This window comes from Pelobates fuscus, chromosome 1, assembly GCF_036172605.1.
Source record: "Pelobates fuscus isolate aPelFus1 chromosome 1, aPelFus1.pri, whole genome shotgun sequence".
Classification (NCBI taxonomy): Eukaryota; Metazoa; Chordata; class Amphibia; order Anura; family Pelobatidae; genus Pelobates; species Pelobates fuscus.
The window spans coordinates 259682702-259703795 of NC_086317.1; the positions used below are offsets into that span (position 1 = coordinate 259682702).

A 21094-nucleotide genomic window follows, 5' to 3' on the forward strand; every position below is an offset into this window, starting at 1 on the left:
TTACACGTCTAGTCATTGTTCTGCAATTATATATTTTGCCAAAAGTCATCTGGCTCATTGAGGGTTATGCCTTAGATTTTGTCAAGGTCAGCAGACATTTTAAAAATGAAATGTGTGGAGAAATTGTTCTTAGAAAATGTAAAAAAATAGTAATTTGTGAGGCAACCAGATCCATTAGTGAAAATTGCAATTAGAGTTTCATCAGTAGAATACCAGAGGATGCGTTGCTCTGGAAAAAAAAGTACTATACTATTTTGCATTTTATTTCAGTGGATGGGAGTAAGCACACAATGTCTTTATATGAGATAAATATGATAAATAATTCTAACATGTGTAAACGTCATAATCTTGGCACCAACACAATTTAAGATTTTAACCCCATAGTCATGCTGTGTTTTGTTATCACATTCAAATCTCACTTGTTTTGCTGAAAAAAAAAGTTTAGCAGTTTTCTGCAACAAAACACGGTACCGTTAAGCACGCGTCCTCTTTTCACAGTAGTAACTTCCTTATTAGATGTATTTTCAGTACGTACTCAGGAATTGAGCTGCTGAAATCACAGCACAGCTTTGAAATAGTATACAAATAATTATCTCTGGGTGCAACGTCAAGTCAACTTCTCTGCTCACACTGATCTAAATTTGTAGGGTTATGCTGTACAAAGACAGTGACCTCTCCATCCCTCTATTATTGAATTTTAAGCACTCATCCAATACCCATGGGTAGGGGCATGGTGGGGACCAGTGCCACATCCTCCTAGTTTTTTACAGGCCCCATTCCAAGGTTTTTCTAGTGACTGAGCAGCAATACCTGCCTAATCACAATGTTTTAGTTATGGTGAACACCCTGCTGGTTGCCCACAGTTTAGTACCAAAGGCAAGTGAATATATATAGCAAATTTAAAATAAACCGTACTTCAGGGACTAACTTTTAATTTAATTGTTCCATAAAACTTCCCCTTTCATCAGGACAACAGACAATAATGAAAGTTCCCGGAGGGGGACTGAAATGTTGATATTTTATGGAACATGTAAATTAAAAGTTACGTTTTATACTTCATCTGGAAGTCCCTGGGGTGCAGGGCATTGACTTTTCTCTGCCGTTATTTTAGATTATTCTCTATTTTGTGATAACTTAACATGAATCAATTTTATCAATATATAAATCTTAAATAAAGAATGCAACAATATAAACCCTAAAATCAGACCTATAATAAGAACACAGAGCCAGTCTTTGTAGCAGAAAAGCCAAAATGGTAAGGGGACACTGTAGGCACCCAGACCACTTCTGCCCATTGAAGTGGTTTGGGTGTCAACTCCCATCACCCTTAACCCTGCAAGTGTAATTATTGCAGTTTTTATAAGTTAAGTCTACCAGACAGCCACTAGAGGGACTTCTGGCTTCTTAGACGACTTCTGGTCGTCTAAACGACGCTGGACGTCCTCACGCTCTGAATAAGGACCTCCAGCATCACTGCTTTCCTGTGGGGAGGTCTAATGCGGACGTCGGCGGGGAGGAGCATGGACGGAACCTGACCCAGCGCCGAGGGACATCGGTGCTGGATTCAGGGAAGTGTCTGAAGGGGTTTTAATCCCTTCAGTGATGTTGGATGGGGGGCCACTCCAAGATTCTATAGTGCCAGGAAAACAGGTTTGTTTTCCTGGCACTAGAGAAAGCCTTTAATATATATGATGTTATTTCTTTCAAATACAATGGAACAACTTTTGTAGAGATTGTAGTTACAGCTAGGGAACCGATCACAAGACAAACTGATTTAACAAGTTATGCTTTGGGTGTTACAAAAAAGTTTATACAGAGAGTTAAATACCTATCACAGAGTTCAAATGGTTAATATATTGTTTATACAAAGGATACATGAACTCTAAACTACACACAGAAGAGAGCACAGAAGAACTCTTGTTTCATGAAGAACTTGTACATTAAAAGCAGAACTATACGGCAAGTGACTAAGGAAAGTCTGAGAAAATCTGTGACGTGTAAACTTTCCAGAAATAGTTTCCCTACTAAACACAAGTCGATCTTATGCTTTTTATTGCTGTTATGCTCTGTGTTGTGGCTGTGTAAATGGATTCATGTGTGGAATGCAAGGATCATTATGTAAGTACACTTTATATATTTCTAATGATTTATACATTCATGTAGCTTAGCTTTATTTGACTTTGTAATTTCCTGGCACAGTATCATCGCGTCTTAATTCAACTCACACAATCTAGTATAAAATGAGACTTTTGTTTGCTTAGTCTCTTATCTGCAAATGGTTTGCACTGAATTTACACTGTTCATTTTTCCTTTGTAGCTATATATATATATATATATATATATAGCTAAAATAAATACTATTAATTAATTAACAAAGAAATTATACATATATGTATACATATACACACACACACATATATATATATACACCGTGTATCTATCTATACTGTTTATGTGTACTTCTACTGTATGGTCTGGGGTACCATATATCTGTGACATCGAATTGTTCAGAGTGCCATTTATATTTCCTTGTTTTTCATTATATGCAGACTCCCTATGAGTTTGCTCGACAGCCCGAGAGTATGCGAATCTGTCCCACATTCTCAAATCTAAGCAGCAGTTTAGTCTGTCAGATTAATCTGCTGGTCAGATTCCAGGACACAGTCGCCCTTTACTATGGCACCATGACAATTCTCGAGTGCTTCATTGAGCTACTCTCCATTAATGGTATTCCCTAAGAGAGGTAGCTGGCCGTCAACTTGCCACCCTCTTTAGGGGAGATCCTGCCCACTTTATGGGCCAATGTAATTGAGCTGGAAATTTTTAGAAAATTTCACAATCTGGCTAATCTGGGCTTCAATGTGGAATTCCATTGTCATTTGTATTCGGTTGCAGGGTTAACTTGCTTCTAGTGGCTGCATATACTTATGTATATATTACTTATGTGTGCATATAGTGTGTGTATAAAAGTATCTTTATACGTGTGTATTGTCAGAGTGAGTGTAGTGAGTGCAGTGTAGTGAGTTTAGTGGCAGTATGTGTGAATTTCATAATGCATTTTGTGTGTGCATGTTTGTGTAGGCATTTGTGTTTGTATTGCTGAATTTAGGGGTGAATTTGTGTGCAGTGTTCTTGTTTGTTTGTTTTTGAGTCAGGGTTTTTATATGGCTTGTTTTTGTGTATGTGAATTAGCGATAGACAGCTGCGACGTGTATTAGAGCAAATATTCAGCATATTTCGGATAATATGTATCGGCCTTGTAATTATACAGATATTACTGATAACTTACTCACCTCTCCCAAGCACCACATATCGTCTTCCACATGCGGAAACTCCAGCCAAATCTAGCCAATGGGTCACCATGAACTAAACTTCATTTTTATATATTTAGTATGCTTACTAAATGTGTATTTGTGTGTTGTATATTCCACATACATGTCAGGATGTTTGTGAGATGATGGCAGAAGCTCACCTTTTTCTTAACTTTTCTCTGTCATGGCATTATCCATGAGACAAAAAAATGCCTACTATTTCTTAGGTCTTTTGATTGTGCTAGAATTATTACAAAATTCCAGCAGACTCAATAGGAATGTTAAAGGGATCCTACAGTGCAAGGAAAACAAAGCCGTTTTCCTGGCACTATAGGGTTAATAAGTCCCACACCCCGTGGCCGCACGCCAGTTAGACCTCCCCATGGGAAAGCATTATCCAATGCGTTCCTATGGGGAAAATCTGACACTGGAGGTCCTCATGCAGAGCGGACCAAAAGTCTGTTTGGATTCCAGAAGTGCCCCCAGTGGCTCTCTGGTAGACAGCCACTGAAGGCAGACTTAGAACTGAAATGTAAAATACAAAAGGGACACAGCACCCAGACCACTTCAATGAGCTGATGTGGTCCTGGTGTCTACAGTGTGCCTTTAATGCTGCATGACATAATAATAATATGTATTATTATTTTCTTTAAAGGAAACTATATACTCCAAAAAACTTGAAAAATAAAGAAGTAGGAAACTGATCACAATCTGTCATATATACTGCAGAAAATTGCAAAAATTCCTAAAAACAAATAAAGAGATAGAAAGTGGAAAAGGGGGTATTCACGGAAGATGGGACTCCTTGTACGTATTCCCATAAGTATAATTTGTCTCGTCTAATGTTTCCCTGCATTTGAATGGAATTGTTCCCTTCTGTTCGGTTACCGGATAGATTCTGTGGGGTCCCCTTGCTCGCAAATCATGTTAAGGCTTGATTGGAAGATTGTGCTTGTCCCATTCTAAATATGATAAAAATGAGGCTTGAGTATTAATCTGTGGATAGGTATTAATGTCTCTTTTGGATATGATATTGGAACACAAGGCTTGTTCATATCAAATTACTCCTTATCTAAGAGGGAATCAAGACATTTGGCAAATGAGAGAGTTAGTTTTACTGAAACCAAACTTCCAGGCCACTTATGTGTGACTTCTTACACGTTACAGGGTAGCTCTGCTAGGGTCCCAGCTTCAAAGAGGAATTTAGGTTGTAAGCTCTTACCTCCCATACAATAAAGTGAACCCCTTGTGAAATTGACAATACAACCTCTACAAGGTAGCCAGTTCATATATGCACGAACATAACTTTCGTTTTACCGAACCGATCTGAGCGCTTTTTGGATATGATCGGTGCTATTTGGGAATATAATTTTTGTGTGGTTCCGATGCTGTTGTCATGTATTTTTGTGATATGTAAAAATACAAATATTTGAATTATTATTATGACATTTCCTGTAAAAATTTAATTCATGTATGTGCAAAAAAACACCTGCATCTGTGATAAAGTGGCTAGACCAAACAACTCAAATGACACCATTTGGAATACCCTGGGTAGCCACTTTTAAAAATGCTGTGCCATTATGGGGGTAATTTTGCTGGGCTGCAAAACTGTCTCACAGATGACATAGGCCCAGAAAATCACTTGTCAAATTTACAAATTAACAGGGTATCTACTATATTTCGCCCTGTGGCTTATCAAAAAAAAAAGTCTGAAATAACAGAACATGGAGGTGCTGTTATTGTTGTGAGACAATGTGTAATTATTATGTTATTATTTATATAGCGCCAACAAATTCCGCAGCGCTTTACAGTGGGTGGATGAACAAGCATGTAGTTGTAACCAGACAAGGTGGACACACAGGAACAGAGGGGTTGAGGGCCCTGCTCAATGAGCTTACATGGTAGAGGGAGTGGGGTAAAGTGACACAAAGGTAGTAATCAAAATACTGAGGCTTTTATGCACTAATTCATGTGATAATGGAGTTCATGTGTGTGAAGAAACACAAATAAAAATATAACTAATTTGGCCTACATTTGTGATAAAGTGGTTAGTCCAAACATCTAAAAAATATGCCATTTGGAATACTCTGGGTTGCTTAATTTTTAACATGGTATGAAATAATTGTGGGAATGTTATTACCCAAGCTGCCATATCACAGTAAAATTTCCAGGTATGAAGACAGAAATGGGCAAGCCCTATATTTGACCCTAGAACTTTTCAAACTTTTCAAACTGCAGAAAAGTGGCTACAAAAAAAGACTGGAAATGCCCCATTTTTAATATGCTGTCCAAATGTTTTGCCATTATGGGGCTAATTCACATGTCTGGGCTGCCATACGGCCTCAAAGGTCCAGCAAACCTATCTGGCAAATTTCAATGTGTAAATATTGAAATTGGCAAACCCTATATTTAACCCTATAACTTTTCAAAACTCTATAAAACCTGTACATGTGGGGTACTGTTGTATTTGTCATCACTGAACACAAATATGAGTTTTTGAGAGCAGTAAAAACTCAGTAAAAGTGTTTTTGGCCAGGGTTTGTAACTAATGCCTTGTTTCCACTGAGCGGATTGGTACAGTTTGGAAGGGTTAGAATGGTCTAGCCTATTCAGGTGAGCGTTTCCAATGCAAGTCAGACCCTCGGGGTTTAGAAAAAATGGATTGTATAGTAGCTCTGCCCTAACCGTACCGTACCCATTTCCTATGGCCCGACATCTGAAGCAGGACCCTGAATGGTGTGGTTCGGTTCGGTTGTATGAGCCACTTTCATAATGGAAACACTCAAAATAGTGTACCGAACCGAACCGATCCGATCCACTCCGTGGAAGTGAGGCATAAGTGGCTACAAGAAAGACCTGAAATGCCCCATTTTTAATACACTGTGCAAATGTTATTCCATGATGGGGCTAATTCTTATTTCTGGGCTGCCATATGGTCTCAAAGGCAACATAGGCTTAACAAACCAATCTGGCAAATTCAATGTGTAAAAACTGAAATTGGCAAGCCCTATATTTGACCCTGTAACTTATTAAAACACCATTAAACTTGTACATGGGGATATCATTGTATACGTAGGACATCACAGCCTACTAATATATGTGTTTTATTGCAGTAAAAGCTAACAGTATTATGACATTCACAGTTAAAATGTCATACAGAAGTAGAAGAATAACATTTCTTAGTTTCTCCAAAAAATTTTTTATTCATATAAAATTATGTGTCATATATAAATATTTGATTTGAAATAAAAGCACTTAATATGAAAGAGGTATTTATGGTTGAACAAACATATAGCTCAAATTATAGGGTTTGCTTTGATTTTGTTTTGATCAGTACTTATACAATTGCCTCCATCCTTAAGGGGTTAAAGCTACTGACATGTGGCATGAATATATTATATCATTATATTAGCACCTGTCATGTTCAGAGGTCTTATGGAGTCCATGCCTCAAGGCATCAGAGCTGTTTTGACAGCCCGCATGGTGCCTACACGCAGGGCCGGCGCTTCCTATAAGGCGAACTAGGCAGCCGCATAGGGCGCCATATAGGAGGGGGCGCCCTGCGCCCCCATCGCCGGCCCTTTAAATGCTGCAGCCGCCTGAGCGCTCTAAATAGAGCGCTCAGGCGGCTGCCGCACTGCCTCACCTCCCCTTCCCTGTAGCGTGGCCGAGCTCCTCTCCGGTCCGCGACCCGGCCGGACTGACAGGAAGTGCACAGGGAGGGAGGGGGGAGTGGAGAAGATTGGAGGGAGGGGGAGAAGAAGATAAGATTACAGGGAGGGAGGGGGGAGTGGAGAAGATTACAGGGAGGGGGAGAGTGGATAAGATTATGGGGGTAGATTACAGGAAAGGGGGGGGGAGATTACAGGGAGGGAGGGGGGGCAGAGAAGATTGGAAGGAGGGGGAGAAGAAGAGAAGATTACAGGGAGGGGGAAGTGGAGAAAATTACAGGGAGGGAGGGGGGAGAAGAAGAGAAGATTACGGGGGGAGAAGAAGAGAAGAAGATATTACAGGGAGGGAAGGGGGGAGAAGAAAATAAAATTACAGGGGGGGAGGGGAGAAGATTACAGGGAGGGGGGAGAAGAAGAGAAGATTACAGGGGGGAGAAGAAGAGATTACAGGGACGGGGGAGAAGTAGAGGAGAACACAGGGAGGGGGGAATAAGAGGAGAACACGGGGGAGAAGAAGAAGAGAACTCGGGGGGAGATGAGAACACAGGGAGGGGGTTGAGGAGAACGTGGGGAAGGGAGAGACCACTAAAGGAGGGAGGAGGTTATGGAGAGACCACTAGGGGATGGGGGTGAGGAGAGACCGCTAAGGGAGGGAGGGTGGAGGATAGACCACAGGGGAGGGTGGGGGGAGAGGAGAGACCACTAATGGAAAGGGGGGCAGAGGAGAGCAGAGACCACTAAGGGGGAGATGAGAGATCACTAATGGAAAGTCGGGGAGAAAAGGAGACCACTAAGGGAGGTGGAGAGGAGAGGAGACACCACTAAGGGGCAGGGGGGATCTCTATAGGCAGGGGGCAGGACAGGGAGCTCTTTCACACTACGCACACACACACACACACACACACAATGCATCCCTATACACACAGAAGCACAACATGCTTCCCTTACACACAGAGAAACACACAATGCATCCATTAAACACACACACACAATGCAACCCTCACACATAAAGACAATGCATCCTTTGCGCATATACACAGAAACACACAATGCATCCCTTACACACACATGCAAACACACACTGCTTCTCTTACACACACACATAAACACAATGCATCTCTTACACACACTCAACGAACCCCTTACAGACACACACACTGCATCCCTTACATACACAGAAACACACTTTGCATCCCTTATGCATACAAACACAGATTCACACAATGCATCCCTTACACACAACAAGAAACACACAATACATCCCTTATACACAAACACACACTGCTTTCTATCCCTTACACAAAAACACACTGCTTCCACTACACACAAACACACTTAATCACCTACACAAACTGGTATCCCTATACACTACATTCCATAAGCACACACATTAGATCCTCTACAGTAACACATAACATCCCTACACACTCCACTCCCTGTGAGCAAACTCATGGGTGGAACATGTAGGTGGACTTATGGGTGGGCCTTATGGGCATACTCACCGTCAGGCCCTGGGGCCCAGACCTTGAGCTGTGTAAGGGGCCCCAAAAAATGGAGCTGCTTGCCGTTCTCCCAGAACATTGAATTTTGTGACCACAGTTGCAAACAGTCTCCAGAGATCCTGTTCTACACCAAACCAGTGGAGCCAAACTGCAGCCAGAGCCCATCACCATCCTCATCTGATTGTAAGTAGACAATCTAGTATATTATTAGTGACACTAATCGCTAATTTACCTCACATTAAAGGGACACTATAGTCCCCAGAACCACTGCAACTTAATAAAGTGGTTCTGGTGTCTATAGTTTGTCCTTGCAGGCTTTTTAATCTAAACACACACTGTGTGCAGCACTGGCGTTAGTTCATATGGCAGATCATATGGGTGGGGCATTGTGATGTCACTGGGGGTGGGTGGGAGGGGGGGGGGGGCGGCAAATCTTTATTTTGCCTAGGGCGGCAAAAATCCTTGCACAGGCCCTGCCTACACGTTAATAGGCAGTTTGAAAGTTGCAGCTGATCAGTGTATGCCACTTTTACATCACGTTGTCACTGTCTTATTTTTTCCTAAGAAACAATTCAATAAATACTATTCTCTGATAGTTAGTGAATCTAATTACAGTATATAGTTAGAATGATACCTCATATATGCTAGGGCTAGCATCCCTAAGACTTATGTACATTGGCTAAGTAGGTTAATCTTTTTTCTTTAACCCCTTAAGGACCAAACTTCTGGAATAAAATGGAATCATGACATGTCAGACATGTCATGTGTCCTTAAGGGGTTAATGCAAACAACTCTGGACTATTGAAATAAGTATACCTATACACAACCCTCACAATAAATTGGAAAGACAAGCGCTGCTTGTGAAAATCTCAGATCTCAGTCCCCTGAATGTTTAGCCCTTCTATGTATTAAAAGAATTCACACTGTGAATTCTTGATCTTATTTCCAGGAGTGACTTTAACTAACACTTGCAGAGCACGTAACAATAAAAAGTTCAGGAAATCCAGGAAGTTCAGATTGACAAAGCACTATAAGCAGCCAATGATACTTGCAGGCAGTGGTATGCACAATTAGTAATTACCCCATAGTGTTCTAAAGGTCATTTACACAGAAATTAGTTTAACCCCCGCATGACATCAATTCCCTTCCATTACATCAACTCTGCCCTCTATGGGTTAAATCATTATATAGAAAACAGAAAATAACATTGAATCCAGAAAGTCCAGAATATTCAGGTAAGCAAGGGTAAAATATCCAGGTATACTTGCTGCCTGGCTGATTAATTCAGGAGACTATATAACTGTGTATTTAAACTTTGAAGAAATTAAGTGACACAGCAACTAATGAATGTTACGATGACGAGCAAAATATGTTTTCAGATAAGGAACAAAATATTCTAAGCAATTGTTAATGTGCAGGTTATGAACTTGTTAAATTCGTAAGAATTTTGTAGTACTAATCAGGCATAATGTATGAATTCTCATTCTTTTGGGAATAAGACACACTGAACAAGAATACATTAGATCACCCCTTTAAATGTTAGTAGCTAGTAGAAGAGGAGGCTTTCACCAAAGTGAGTCACAAATTGTCAGCATACTTATAAAAATCAGATAACACAATTATATTTCATTTCCTTTGGCTAGTCAGCAGAAATTATATATACCTGTTTCTACTTAATAATCACTGATACATTTTTAAATGTTGTTGAGCAGTTTTTTCCATCAAGAGAATAAAAGATTCTCAGGAAAAACAGCTTAATCAGAAAGTTCAAACAAAAGTTTCTTGTTTTTGCACAGTGGAAAGCTACAATCTAACCATCAAATCTAGATTCTGATTCGATGCATATATCATATGTTCTTTTATTATTAATATTATTATTATTTATAAAGCACCAACAAATTCCGCAGCGCTGTACAATGGGTACTGCAGCCCTTTTTTTTATTTACTTTTAATCAATTGCTCTTGCTGAACGTTTGAACATTGTGATGGTCCACTACACTGAAACACTGACTGCTCCTAATTGCATTCTTAATCCTTTGTAAAACAGAAATAATATTTAAAGGTTGATTACTATAAACTGAGTTATGGAAAGGAAAGATTAGGTTGTTGTCTATACCTGTTTAACACATGTATCTGACTGTATTAATCTGTTGTTACGCAGAAAGGGAAGGGTTAAAATAATCTGAAATTACAAAAGAAGACCTAATATTTTTTAAAATAAAATTCAACAATACTATACTATAATGCAATCCATACTATAATGCAATCCATACTATGCAATCTTTGTTATAACGAAAACTTATCTATGCTTGCATTTTTTTCCCATAGAACTGATAACTTATCTTTTTTGTATGCAGGTGTGTCTGTATGTTCGTTTATATAACATGGTCAAAGGTTTGAGTACATTTGCTGTAAATTGGTTACATTCATAGCTGCCAATCGTCTATGCTTGAAACGGCTTTCAAATACTTGAAGACGGGTATTAAAATATACAAAAACAACTAAAAATTCGAACAAAATTCACATTACTTGGGGAAACCTCCCTTTACATGACTATATGAGGGTATACTTCGCTCAGCGAATGCTCTCATATATTACGTCTGTAAATATGTTAATCTTGTTACACACTGTTGACCACATTTCTATTTCTAATTGTAACAGTGGAATAATTCACCTTTAGCATCTGCCTGTTTGCGGTGGAACCCTCACACAGTTGTCGCTGCGGGCCAGAACGAAAGACCTAATGTTGTAATATGGAAAATATGATTCTGCCTCTTTATAACTTATGAAACTATCTCTATTAGGCATTTCTTTTCTCTTCTGTAATTTCTCAACAAAAAATTGACAAATAAAGAATTATATATACAAGCTAGCCCCACTGCAGGCTTGCTATAATCGTTTGTTCGCTGTTCTTTCTTTTAAAAAAACAAAAACGTCCCGATCTCCAGTAAGCCACGCTAATTTCATGTAAATCTGTGCCATGAATAGGCCTGTCCCTGCTGTTGTGGCAAGGCAAGCTTGTTACATAGTTACATACTTACATAGCTGAAAAGAGACTTGCGTCCATCAAGTTCAGCCTTCCTCACATTTGTTTTTTGCTGTTGATCCAAAAGAAGGCAAAAAAAACAGTTTGAAGCACAATTTTGCAACAAGCTTGGAAAAAAAATCCTTCTTGACCCCAGAATGGCAGTCAGATTTATTCTTGGATCAAGCAGTTATTACCCTATATTGAAATATTATATCCTTGAATAGTCTGTTTTTGCAAGTATGCATCTAGTAGCTGTTGGAACATCTGTATGGACTCTGATAAAACCACTTCTTCAGGCAGAGAATACCACATCCTGATTGTTCTTACAGTAAAAAAAACCTTTTCTTTGCCTTAGACGAAATGTTCTTTCTTTCAGTCTAAACGCATGGCCTCGTGTCCTATGCAAAGTCCGGTTTGTGAATAGATTTCCACACAATGGTTTGTATTGGCCCCAAATATATTTGTATAATGTTATCATATCCTTCTCTCAGGCGACGTTTTCCTAAACTAAATAGGTTTCAATTTGTTAACCTTTCTTCATAGCTGATATGTTCCATTCCTTTTATTAATTTTGGAGCCCGCCTCTGCACTTTTTCTAGTGCCATAATATCCTTCTTTAGAACAGGTGCCCAAAATTGCACAGCATATTCAATATGTGGTCTTACCAGTGATTTATAAAGAGGCAAAATGATATTCTCGTCCCGAGAATGAATGACCTTTTTCATGCATGACAATATCTTACTGGCCTTGGCCACTGCTGATTGACATTGCACATTGTTGCATAGTTTGTTGTCTATAACAATTCCCAAGTACTTTTCGTGTGTTGCTATCCCTAATTCGCTTCCATTAAGGGTATACGTTGCTTGTGTATTCTTTAAGCCGAAGTGCATAACTTTGCATTTTTCAACATTAAATTTCATCTGCCATTTGAGTGCCCAGTCCCCCAGTCTATCTAAATCCCTCTGCAGAAAAGTAATATCTTGCTCACATTGTATTCTTTTACAAAGTTTTGTGTCATCTGCAAACACTGAAGCATGACTTTCAATGCTGCCTTTGTATATACAATACATTCCTTAGCTCTGGCAAAGTGGTTAGTTTTACAGAAAGGATAGACATTTTGTGTCTTTTGTTAACTTGAAATTAACAAAATGGAGTCTGCTCTGTTTAGAGTGACTCAGAATATACATTTTAATTTATATCATAGCACAAAATGTCTGCCGATATAAATACCCTGACATAACCCCCCTTTAGTGCATTTCATAGCAAAAGTTAATTTAGCTTATGAATAAGCACTACGGAAGTTACCAGACATATTGTGCAATCACATCATTTCTAACGTAGGCCCGTGCGTGGAATGAACATATTTGTATATTTTTGTACCTGTAAGAGTTTTGAACTTTACACTTAGTACAATCAACCATAATATCATTATTATCATAGCACACCCAATAACAATCTTAACATGGATGAACCAGTCAACACGAGCAATAAGGTCAGTGTTGCGGTCACCGGCCCGCCTAGCCTCACGGCCGTGCCCGACCGGCACGACCGTACCGACTACACGAGCTTACCTGCTCGTCGGCGAGCCGGGAACCGCGCACTCACTTCTTCCGGGCATCACGCCCGAATCCAATATGGCGCCGACCACGTGGTCGCGTCTATGGATAGCCCCGCCCCCGAGAGTTATGTCAACGCACACGCACGTTTTGGGGTCAGAGGTCGCCCTCTGACCAATCATAGCCTAGAGAGGGCTATTTAAACCCCTAGCTTTTCACAGAACTTTGCCCTGTCGTGGTTTCAGTTTCCTGGTTTCCCGAGAGTGCTATTTCCGTGTTTCTGATTTCCTGGTATCCTGATCCTTGGCGTTTCCCTGATTATTCTGATATCTGGTTTCCCTGACTTGGCTTGTTTTATTGGTATTGAGTATTTTCTGGCTTCCTTGACCTCGGCTTTCCCTTTGACCATTCTCTGTCTCTAGCGTATTAGTCCGGCCATTCTAAGGTCCGGTTTACGCTCTATCCTGTTATTTTCCTTTTCTTACTTATGTATATATTTACATAGTTTCTGCGTGCTGGACCACATAGTTAGCCGTGACATTACGACAGGGCCATGGATCCTGCAGAACTATGCAAACATATGATCGCCTGTGAAAATAGGGTGGAGGATATGGACCACAGGTTAGACCAATTTGCCCAGGCATTTCAGACCTTGCTCCAGAGGACTGCCTATTTAGAGGTCCCTCCTGTACCACCTGTGGTTCCGCCACCTGTAGTGGTTCCCGTACCACATAAACCACCGTCCATAACCCTGTCACCTCCCCCTCGTTATGGAGGTGATTCTAAAGAGGTTTTTTTAAACCAAATTGAATACCACTTTGAGGCATCCCCAGGTTCATTCCCAACAGATAGATCAAAAATAGGCTATCTGATGAACCAATTAACTGGAAAAGCCTTAACCTGGGCTAACCCCTTATGGGAAAGTGGTGACGCAGTAGCCCGTGATTACAGTGCCTTTCTCACAGCTTTTAAGGCTACGTTTGAACCTAAAGGCAGGGAGAAGAACGCTGCCAAAGCCCTTATGAGAATAAAGCAAGGCAGTCGTTCTGTAGCCGATTATGCCATAGAGTTCAGGACATTGGCGTCTGAGGTTGATTGGACCAATAGCGGTCTGGTGGCTGCTTTCTCTGAAGGTCTAGCTGAGAGTATACAAGATGAGACCGCAGCTAGAGACCTTCCGGTTAATCTTAATGAGTTTATTGCCTACATGATAGACATTGATAGCCGGCTCAGAGAGAGAGAGAAAAACAAGCAACGTAACCGACGTTCTAATTTGTCCATAGCTCCTCGTTTCTCTAACCCAGTGGTGAGTAGTCAAGCGCCTCTTCCAGAACCTGAACCCATGCAATTGGGTAGCGCTAAACTCACTGAGGCAGAGAGACAACACAGACGTAACGAGGGGCTATGTATGTATTGTGGCAAGAAGGGACATCAAAGATGGTCATGCCCGGTTCGGCCGGAAAACTTGCAGACCTAAGGCACGTACGGGGACCGACCTTAGGTGTGATGTAAATGTCCCCTAAATTGACTAAGAACCGTTTCCTTGTCAAAGTTACCTTGTCTTTTAAAAAGACTACTATCCAGTGTGAGGCTATGATTGACTCTGGGGCAGCGGAGAATTTCCTAGACAAAGAGTTCTCTGCTAAACATCTCCTGCCCTTAAGACAAAAAGAGAAACCTATAGCAGTCGAGGCCATTGATGGAAGGCCTCTTTCCCAGCCTTTCATCACACACGAAACTCACTGTCTCAGTGGGTATTCTCCACTCTGAAGAAATGACCTTTCAAATCATATCTTCCCCTACATGTCCGATAATACTCGGTTTCCCTTGGCTCCTGAAACACAATCCACGTTTGGATTGGATTGAAGGAGAGATTGTGAGTTGGGGTGAGAGATGCAAAGGTGTGTGCTTGAAGCAAATCCCACAACCTATTGGCACCATTAATGTTCCTATTACACCTCCCTTGACCACACAAATACCACCGCAGTATATGGATTTAAAAGAGGTATTTAACAAGGTCCAGTCAGAAGGGTTACCTCCTCATAGACCTTATGACTGTACTATAAATTTATTACCAGGGACTATGCCTCCCAAGGGAGGAGTTTATGCCTTGTCCCCCCAAGAAAATCTTTGTTTGGAAGCATACATAAAGGATGCTCTCAAAAAGGGTCATATCCGTAGATCCTCCTCACCAGCCGGGGCTGGGTTCTTCTTTGTCTCTAAAAAAGAAGGAGACCTACGCCCTTGTATCGATTATAGGGGTTTGAATAGGATTACCATAAAAAATGCCTACCCTATTCCCCTTATATCAGAGCTGTTTGACAGATTGAAAGGAGCTCGAGTCTTTACCAAGCTCGATCTCCGAAGTGCTTACAATCTAGTCAGAATTAAGGACGGTCACGAATGGATGACCGCATTTAACACCAGAATGGGACATTACGAATACCTGGTTATGCCGTTTGGATTATGTAACGCTCCAGCGGTATTCCAGGATTTTATTAACGAAGTCCTAAGAGAGTACCTTCACATGTTCGTTCTAGTGTACTTGGACGACATTCTCATCTATTCCCCAGACCTAGAGACACATCACGAACATGTGAGAATTGTACTGAAAACCCTGTTACAGAACGGCCTTTACTGTAAACTGGAAAAATGCCAGTTTGACCAAACGGAGATACAATTCCTTGGATACGTTATATCTCCGTCTGGTTTCCAGATGGATCCCCGCAAACTGGAGGCAGTCTTACAGTGGCCATTACCCAAGGGCCTTAAAGCTACTCAACGCTTTATAGGGTTTGCGAATTACTACCGCAAATTCATAAAGGGATTTTCCTCCGTGATTGCCCCTATAACAAATTTAACCAAAAAAGGAGCAAATTGTATATCTTGGCCCAAAGAAGCAAGAGAGGCATTTGAACGGTTAAAATCTTTATTTTCCTCAGCACCTGTCCTGACCCATCCTGATCCAACCAAACCATTTATCCTAGAGGTGGATGCGTCAGAAACAGGAGTTGGAGCCATTCTGTCTCAAAGAGAAAGTCCTGATACGCCTTTACATCCCTGTGGATTTTACTCTCGCAAACTCACACCTGCAGAGAAGAATTATGACATAGGGAATAGGGAACTTTTGGCCATTGTACTTGCCCTTAAGGAATGGAGGCATCTCTTGGAAGGTTCCAAAGAGCCACTTTTGATCTTTACTGATCATAAGAATTTGGCTTATATTGGGGACGCTTAGAGATTGTCCTCTCGTCAGGCTAGGTGGTCATTGTTCCTCTCCCGATTCAATTTCGTAATTACGTACAGGCCTGTTACTAAAAACACCAAGGCAGATGCACTTTCTAGGCAGTTTGAGACAGATGAAGTTCCGGAACAGGTGATATATCCTATTATACCTCCTGAATGCCTCATTGCCACTACAGTTTCCGAAGTGTCTTCTCCACTCTTCTGTGCCATAATAGCAGATCAAACTCAGGCACCTGTGGGAAAACCTCTGGACAAACTGTATGTGTCACCTCAGTTTCGAAAAAAGGTATTAGATATGTTCCATGACAACCTCACAGTGGGCCATCCTGGAGTCCATAAAACTCTCTCTGCCATCTCCAGGAGGTTTTGGTGGCCTGCTCTTAGAAACGATATCAAAGATTATGTTGGGGCATGTCAAATATGTGCCGTTTCTAAAGTTCCTCCTAGGTCACCTCCTGGACTGTTACAACCACTGCCCATACCTAGTGCTCCATGGACCCACTTGGCCATGTATTTCATTGTGGATCTACCCAGTTCAAACGGGTTTAATACAGTCCTTATGGTTATTGATAGATTCACGAAGATGGCACATTTTGTCCCACTTAAAAAATTACCATCTGCTCAAGATCTAGTTCAAATATTCTTGAGAGAAATCTTTCGGTTGCACGGTGTACCCAAAAACATAGTATCTGACAGAGACACCCAGTTTGTCTCTAGGTTCTGGCGTTCCTTCTGTAAACAATTGGGCATCGAACTCTCCTTTTCATCAGCGTATCACCCTCAAACAAATGGAGCAGCAGAGAGGGCGAATCAGTCTTTAGAAGCCTATTTACGTTGCTTTATAAATGCCAATCAGTCTAACTGGTATGAACTCTTATCCATGGCTGAGTTCGCCAGGAACAACGCCACTCATGAATCTTCTAATCATAGTCCATTCTTTGTAAATCAGGGTTTTCACCCCGCTGTTTTTCCTTCTGAATTCTCAGACACGGAAATTCCTGCTTTGAACACCCGTTTAGAATCGATTCATGATACCTGGGATTCCGTCCATTCAGCTCTGCAAAAAGCCTCATTACGAGCAAAGGTCCAAGCTGACAAAAAATGGGGCGCTAATCCTGTCTATCTTCCAGGTGACAGGGTGTGGCTCTCCACAAAACATATCAAGCTCAAGGTCCCGTCCATGAAATTTGCCCCTCGATACATAGGTCCCTTTCGAGTTACCCAACGTATTAATCCAGTGACCTATTCTTTGGCACTACCGGCTCATATGAGAATTGCAAATACTTTCCATGTGTCTCTGCTCAAGCCCCTTACTTGCAATCGCTAAACCAAGTTATCCACTCCTCCTCCGCCCTTGGTAGTAGGTGATCAAGAAGAATATGAAGTCCGTTCTATCATGGACTCCAAGTTATCCAGAGGTGTCTTGTCCTATCTCGTTGACTGGAAGGGTTATGGCCCCGAGGAACGTTGTTGGGTTCCTGCTGACCGGGTCCATGCGGCCCGTCTTATCCGGTCATTTCACAACCACTTTCCTCTTAAGCCGGGTCCTTCCCGCCCGGTGCGCGGTCTTCGAGTGGGGGGTACTGTTGCGGTCACCGGCCCGCCGAGCCTCACGGCCGTGCCCGACCGGCACGACCGTACCGACTACACGAGCTTACCTGCTCGTCGGCGAGCCGGGAACCGCGCACTCACTTCTTCCGGGCATCACGCCCAAATCCAATATGGCGCCGACCACGTGGTCGCGTCTATGGATAGCCCCGCCCCCGAGAGTTATACCAACGTGTGCGTGACGTCACGACGTCAACGCACACGCACGTTTTGGGGTCAGAGGTCGCCCTCTGACCAATCATAGCCTAGAAAGGGGTATTTAAACCCCTAGCTTTTCACAGAACTTTGCCCTGTCGTGGTTTCAGTTTCCTGGTTTCCCAAGAGTGCTATTTCCGTGTTTCTGATTTCCTGGTATCCTGATCCTTGGCGTTTCCCTGATTATTCTGATCTCTGGTTTCCCTGACTTGGCTTGTTTTATCGGTATTGAGTATTTTCTGGCTTCCTTGACCTCGGCTTTCCCTTTGACCATTCTCTGTCTCTAGCGTATTAGTCCGGCCATTCTAAGGTCCGGTTTACGCTCTATCCTGTTATTTTCCTTTTCTTACTTATGTATATATTTACATAGTTTCTGCGTGCTGGACCACATAGTTAGCCGTGACAGTCAGTATCTAACTCAGAGTATTTAAATGTGTCCACAGAAATATTATCTTTCCTGATTGACATTTGGATAGTGTGGTTGGGCTTATGGTCCAGCAAGAACTTTAGATTAGGATTTAGAGGGATATCTAGATTCTGGAAGGGATCCACCATCTCGATAGCACTTTCGATGACGTCAGTGTACACTGGGTATAGCGTAACGTCACCGATGGTGATACGAGAGTCACCGGGTACCTTGATCAGTGATACAGGTGCTGGTAAGGCAATTACTTTATTAGTCACCTGGTGCCTGCAAAAAACACTCATGTTTTTAAGACACATGCTTACCAACCATTTATCTTTTACTAAGATAGCATGTACTAACGCATTACTGTCGGTTTTTAACATAGTTACTTGACATGTTTCAGAGCCATGTTTAAGGTACTCGATCCCACACAAAGCATTGGTAGAATCGTACACAAAAGGTTTTCCATCACATTGGAAATTATTGTCTTTGAATTTTTCACAGTCATTCAACATGGGTATTGAATACCAATCTGGTACCCACGGTTGAAAAGCCAAAACATCTTGGGTGTGGACTTTTACATGGATATTTTCCTTCCATGTACCAACGTTGTAAATTGTTTTCATTTGAAAAATGTTTTTGGGAGTTACATATGGTATGGCCAATAAAAAGCAAATCTCCATACGTTTCTGGGTCAATTAAGAGAGGTATAGCGCTCCCCATCTCAAAGGCCAGATTTAATTGCATAGGCTCAATTGTTTCTCCATCCACATTGGCAAGCATCGCATGAACAATATCCTTGGATACAAAATACAGAGGTATGCGTCCCCCTGCCAATTCAATCATTCCAGTTTGCACTTCGTCAAGAAAAGCAAGTGTGTGGAACAATATTGGGTCATGCAGAAATAGAAGTTCACGCTTAAATAAGTCATGACTTTGGTGCAACTCAGTGGATTTGGCAATTAACTCAGAATGCAAATTTGTTGTAACAACTGTGTCTTCCACAATAGTTAACACGTCTTGGAGAAGTGTTCTTTGCTGGTTTATCACCTGATGAATATCATTAATGTGTTGCTTTAGCGCATAGATTTCCATTTCCAGCTTTTGGACAGTAATAGAGTTGGCTGCAGACATTCCAGTTGCGACAACTGCACCGACAGTGGCACAAACTGATGCAACAATTATAGCGGTGAGGAACCTTTTGGGTCGGTTGCTCATCGAAATAGAACTGGATACAAATGGTTTCCGGGCTTGCTCCAAGATGTTTTGTACACGGTCCTGTGCTCTTTGGAGGTGCATCTGGTACCAAGTCTGTAACTCAGGAAGCTGCATCGATGCAATGTTGTACGCCTTCTCGATGGAAATCTTGGGGTCCAAGCTGACGAACACACGTCTTCTCTGTCAAAATGAACCCTGGTGTCTCTTGAATCAGGATGCCGGAGGATGGTCCCATCTCTGCGATCGGGTCGGTCCGTAGCTCTTGACACAGGAGCAGTACGATCCAGAAACACGCCAAATCCTTCTTGGACATCTTTTGACAGTCACGGATCAGGAACTCGTTTCAGACTAATCTACTAATGATTCAAGGTTTGTTAAGTATACAAACTTATAACAGTGTGACATCATTTGGCCTAGGACAACACATTATTACGATTCATCAATATATGTATTCTCTCTAATTCTATTTTTATAACTTCATCCCTCACTACATTTATTACTGACTCTTCAGCAATATGCCTATAGCATTTAAACAAGCTAGTAACCTGATTAGAAAATGTAGTTATTGGATGGCAAGGAAATGGTTAATGACATGAACGTACATGAGATCGTGGCACATCACAACATTTCACATCATACGATACCACGTGAATCAAGCATTCATCCAGGTTAGTCGTTCACCCTTCTGTATCCGAATCCACACCTATAATCCTTAATTGAGATTTAGGATGACAAGCACGCAACTGATTAATGTGAACCCACTTTTCAATAAAATCACCATCCTTAGGAATTTTTATTTTGTACGCTACTAGGGAAATTTTGTCAATTATGACATATGGCCCTTTCCAAGAAGGTAAAAATTTATTTTCCTTACCTTGATTTCGTGCAAAGTTATACAGATAGACTTGATCTGTTCTCATATTACTTTTTCGTGGTTTTTAAAACGTAATAGGTCTTAACCCCTGTCGCTGCTTTTTCTAGATTCTTTGGGCAAAAGCAAACGCACGCTGTAAATGCTTGCGCAAATCTTCGATATACTGATGCGTAGTGGCAGCATTGATCAAATTATGATCCGAAGTACGATATAGTAAATGCTGTGGTAAAACCATCTTTCTTCCTGTCATCAATTCAAAAGGTGACAATTTGGTAGCAGTGCTAGGTGTAGCTCTAATCGCAATGAAAACTAGGGGCAATTTAATGTCCCAGTCTTTACCAGACTCCTTAACATACTTCTTCAGAATATTAATGATAGACTGGTTATATCGCTCTATCCCCCCCCCCCCCCCCCCCCATACGCAGCGCGGTATGCAATATGTAGCTTTCATTTAACACCTAGAATGTTCCACATCTTAG

General features: G+C 41.3%; 1 protein-coding gene across 1 annotated transcript in view; it reads left to right on the plus strand.

Moving 5' to 3' along the window:
- Window positions 1–2059: 2059 nt before the first annotated feature.
- LOC134612449 (ras GTPase-activating protein 4-like) overlaps window positions 2060–21094 on the plus strand; it is a 228250-nt gene continuing 209215 nt past the window's right edge. Inside the window, exon 1 of the mRNA XM_063456808.1 lies at window positions 2060–2118. Within this exon, the coding sequence (XP_063312878.1) occupies window positions 2086–2118 (33 nt within the window). The 5' untranslated portion in view covers window positions 2060–2085. The remainder of the gene's footprint in view (window positions 2119–21094) is intronic.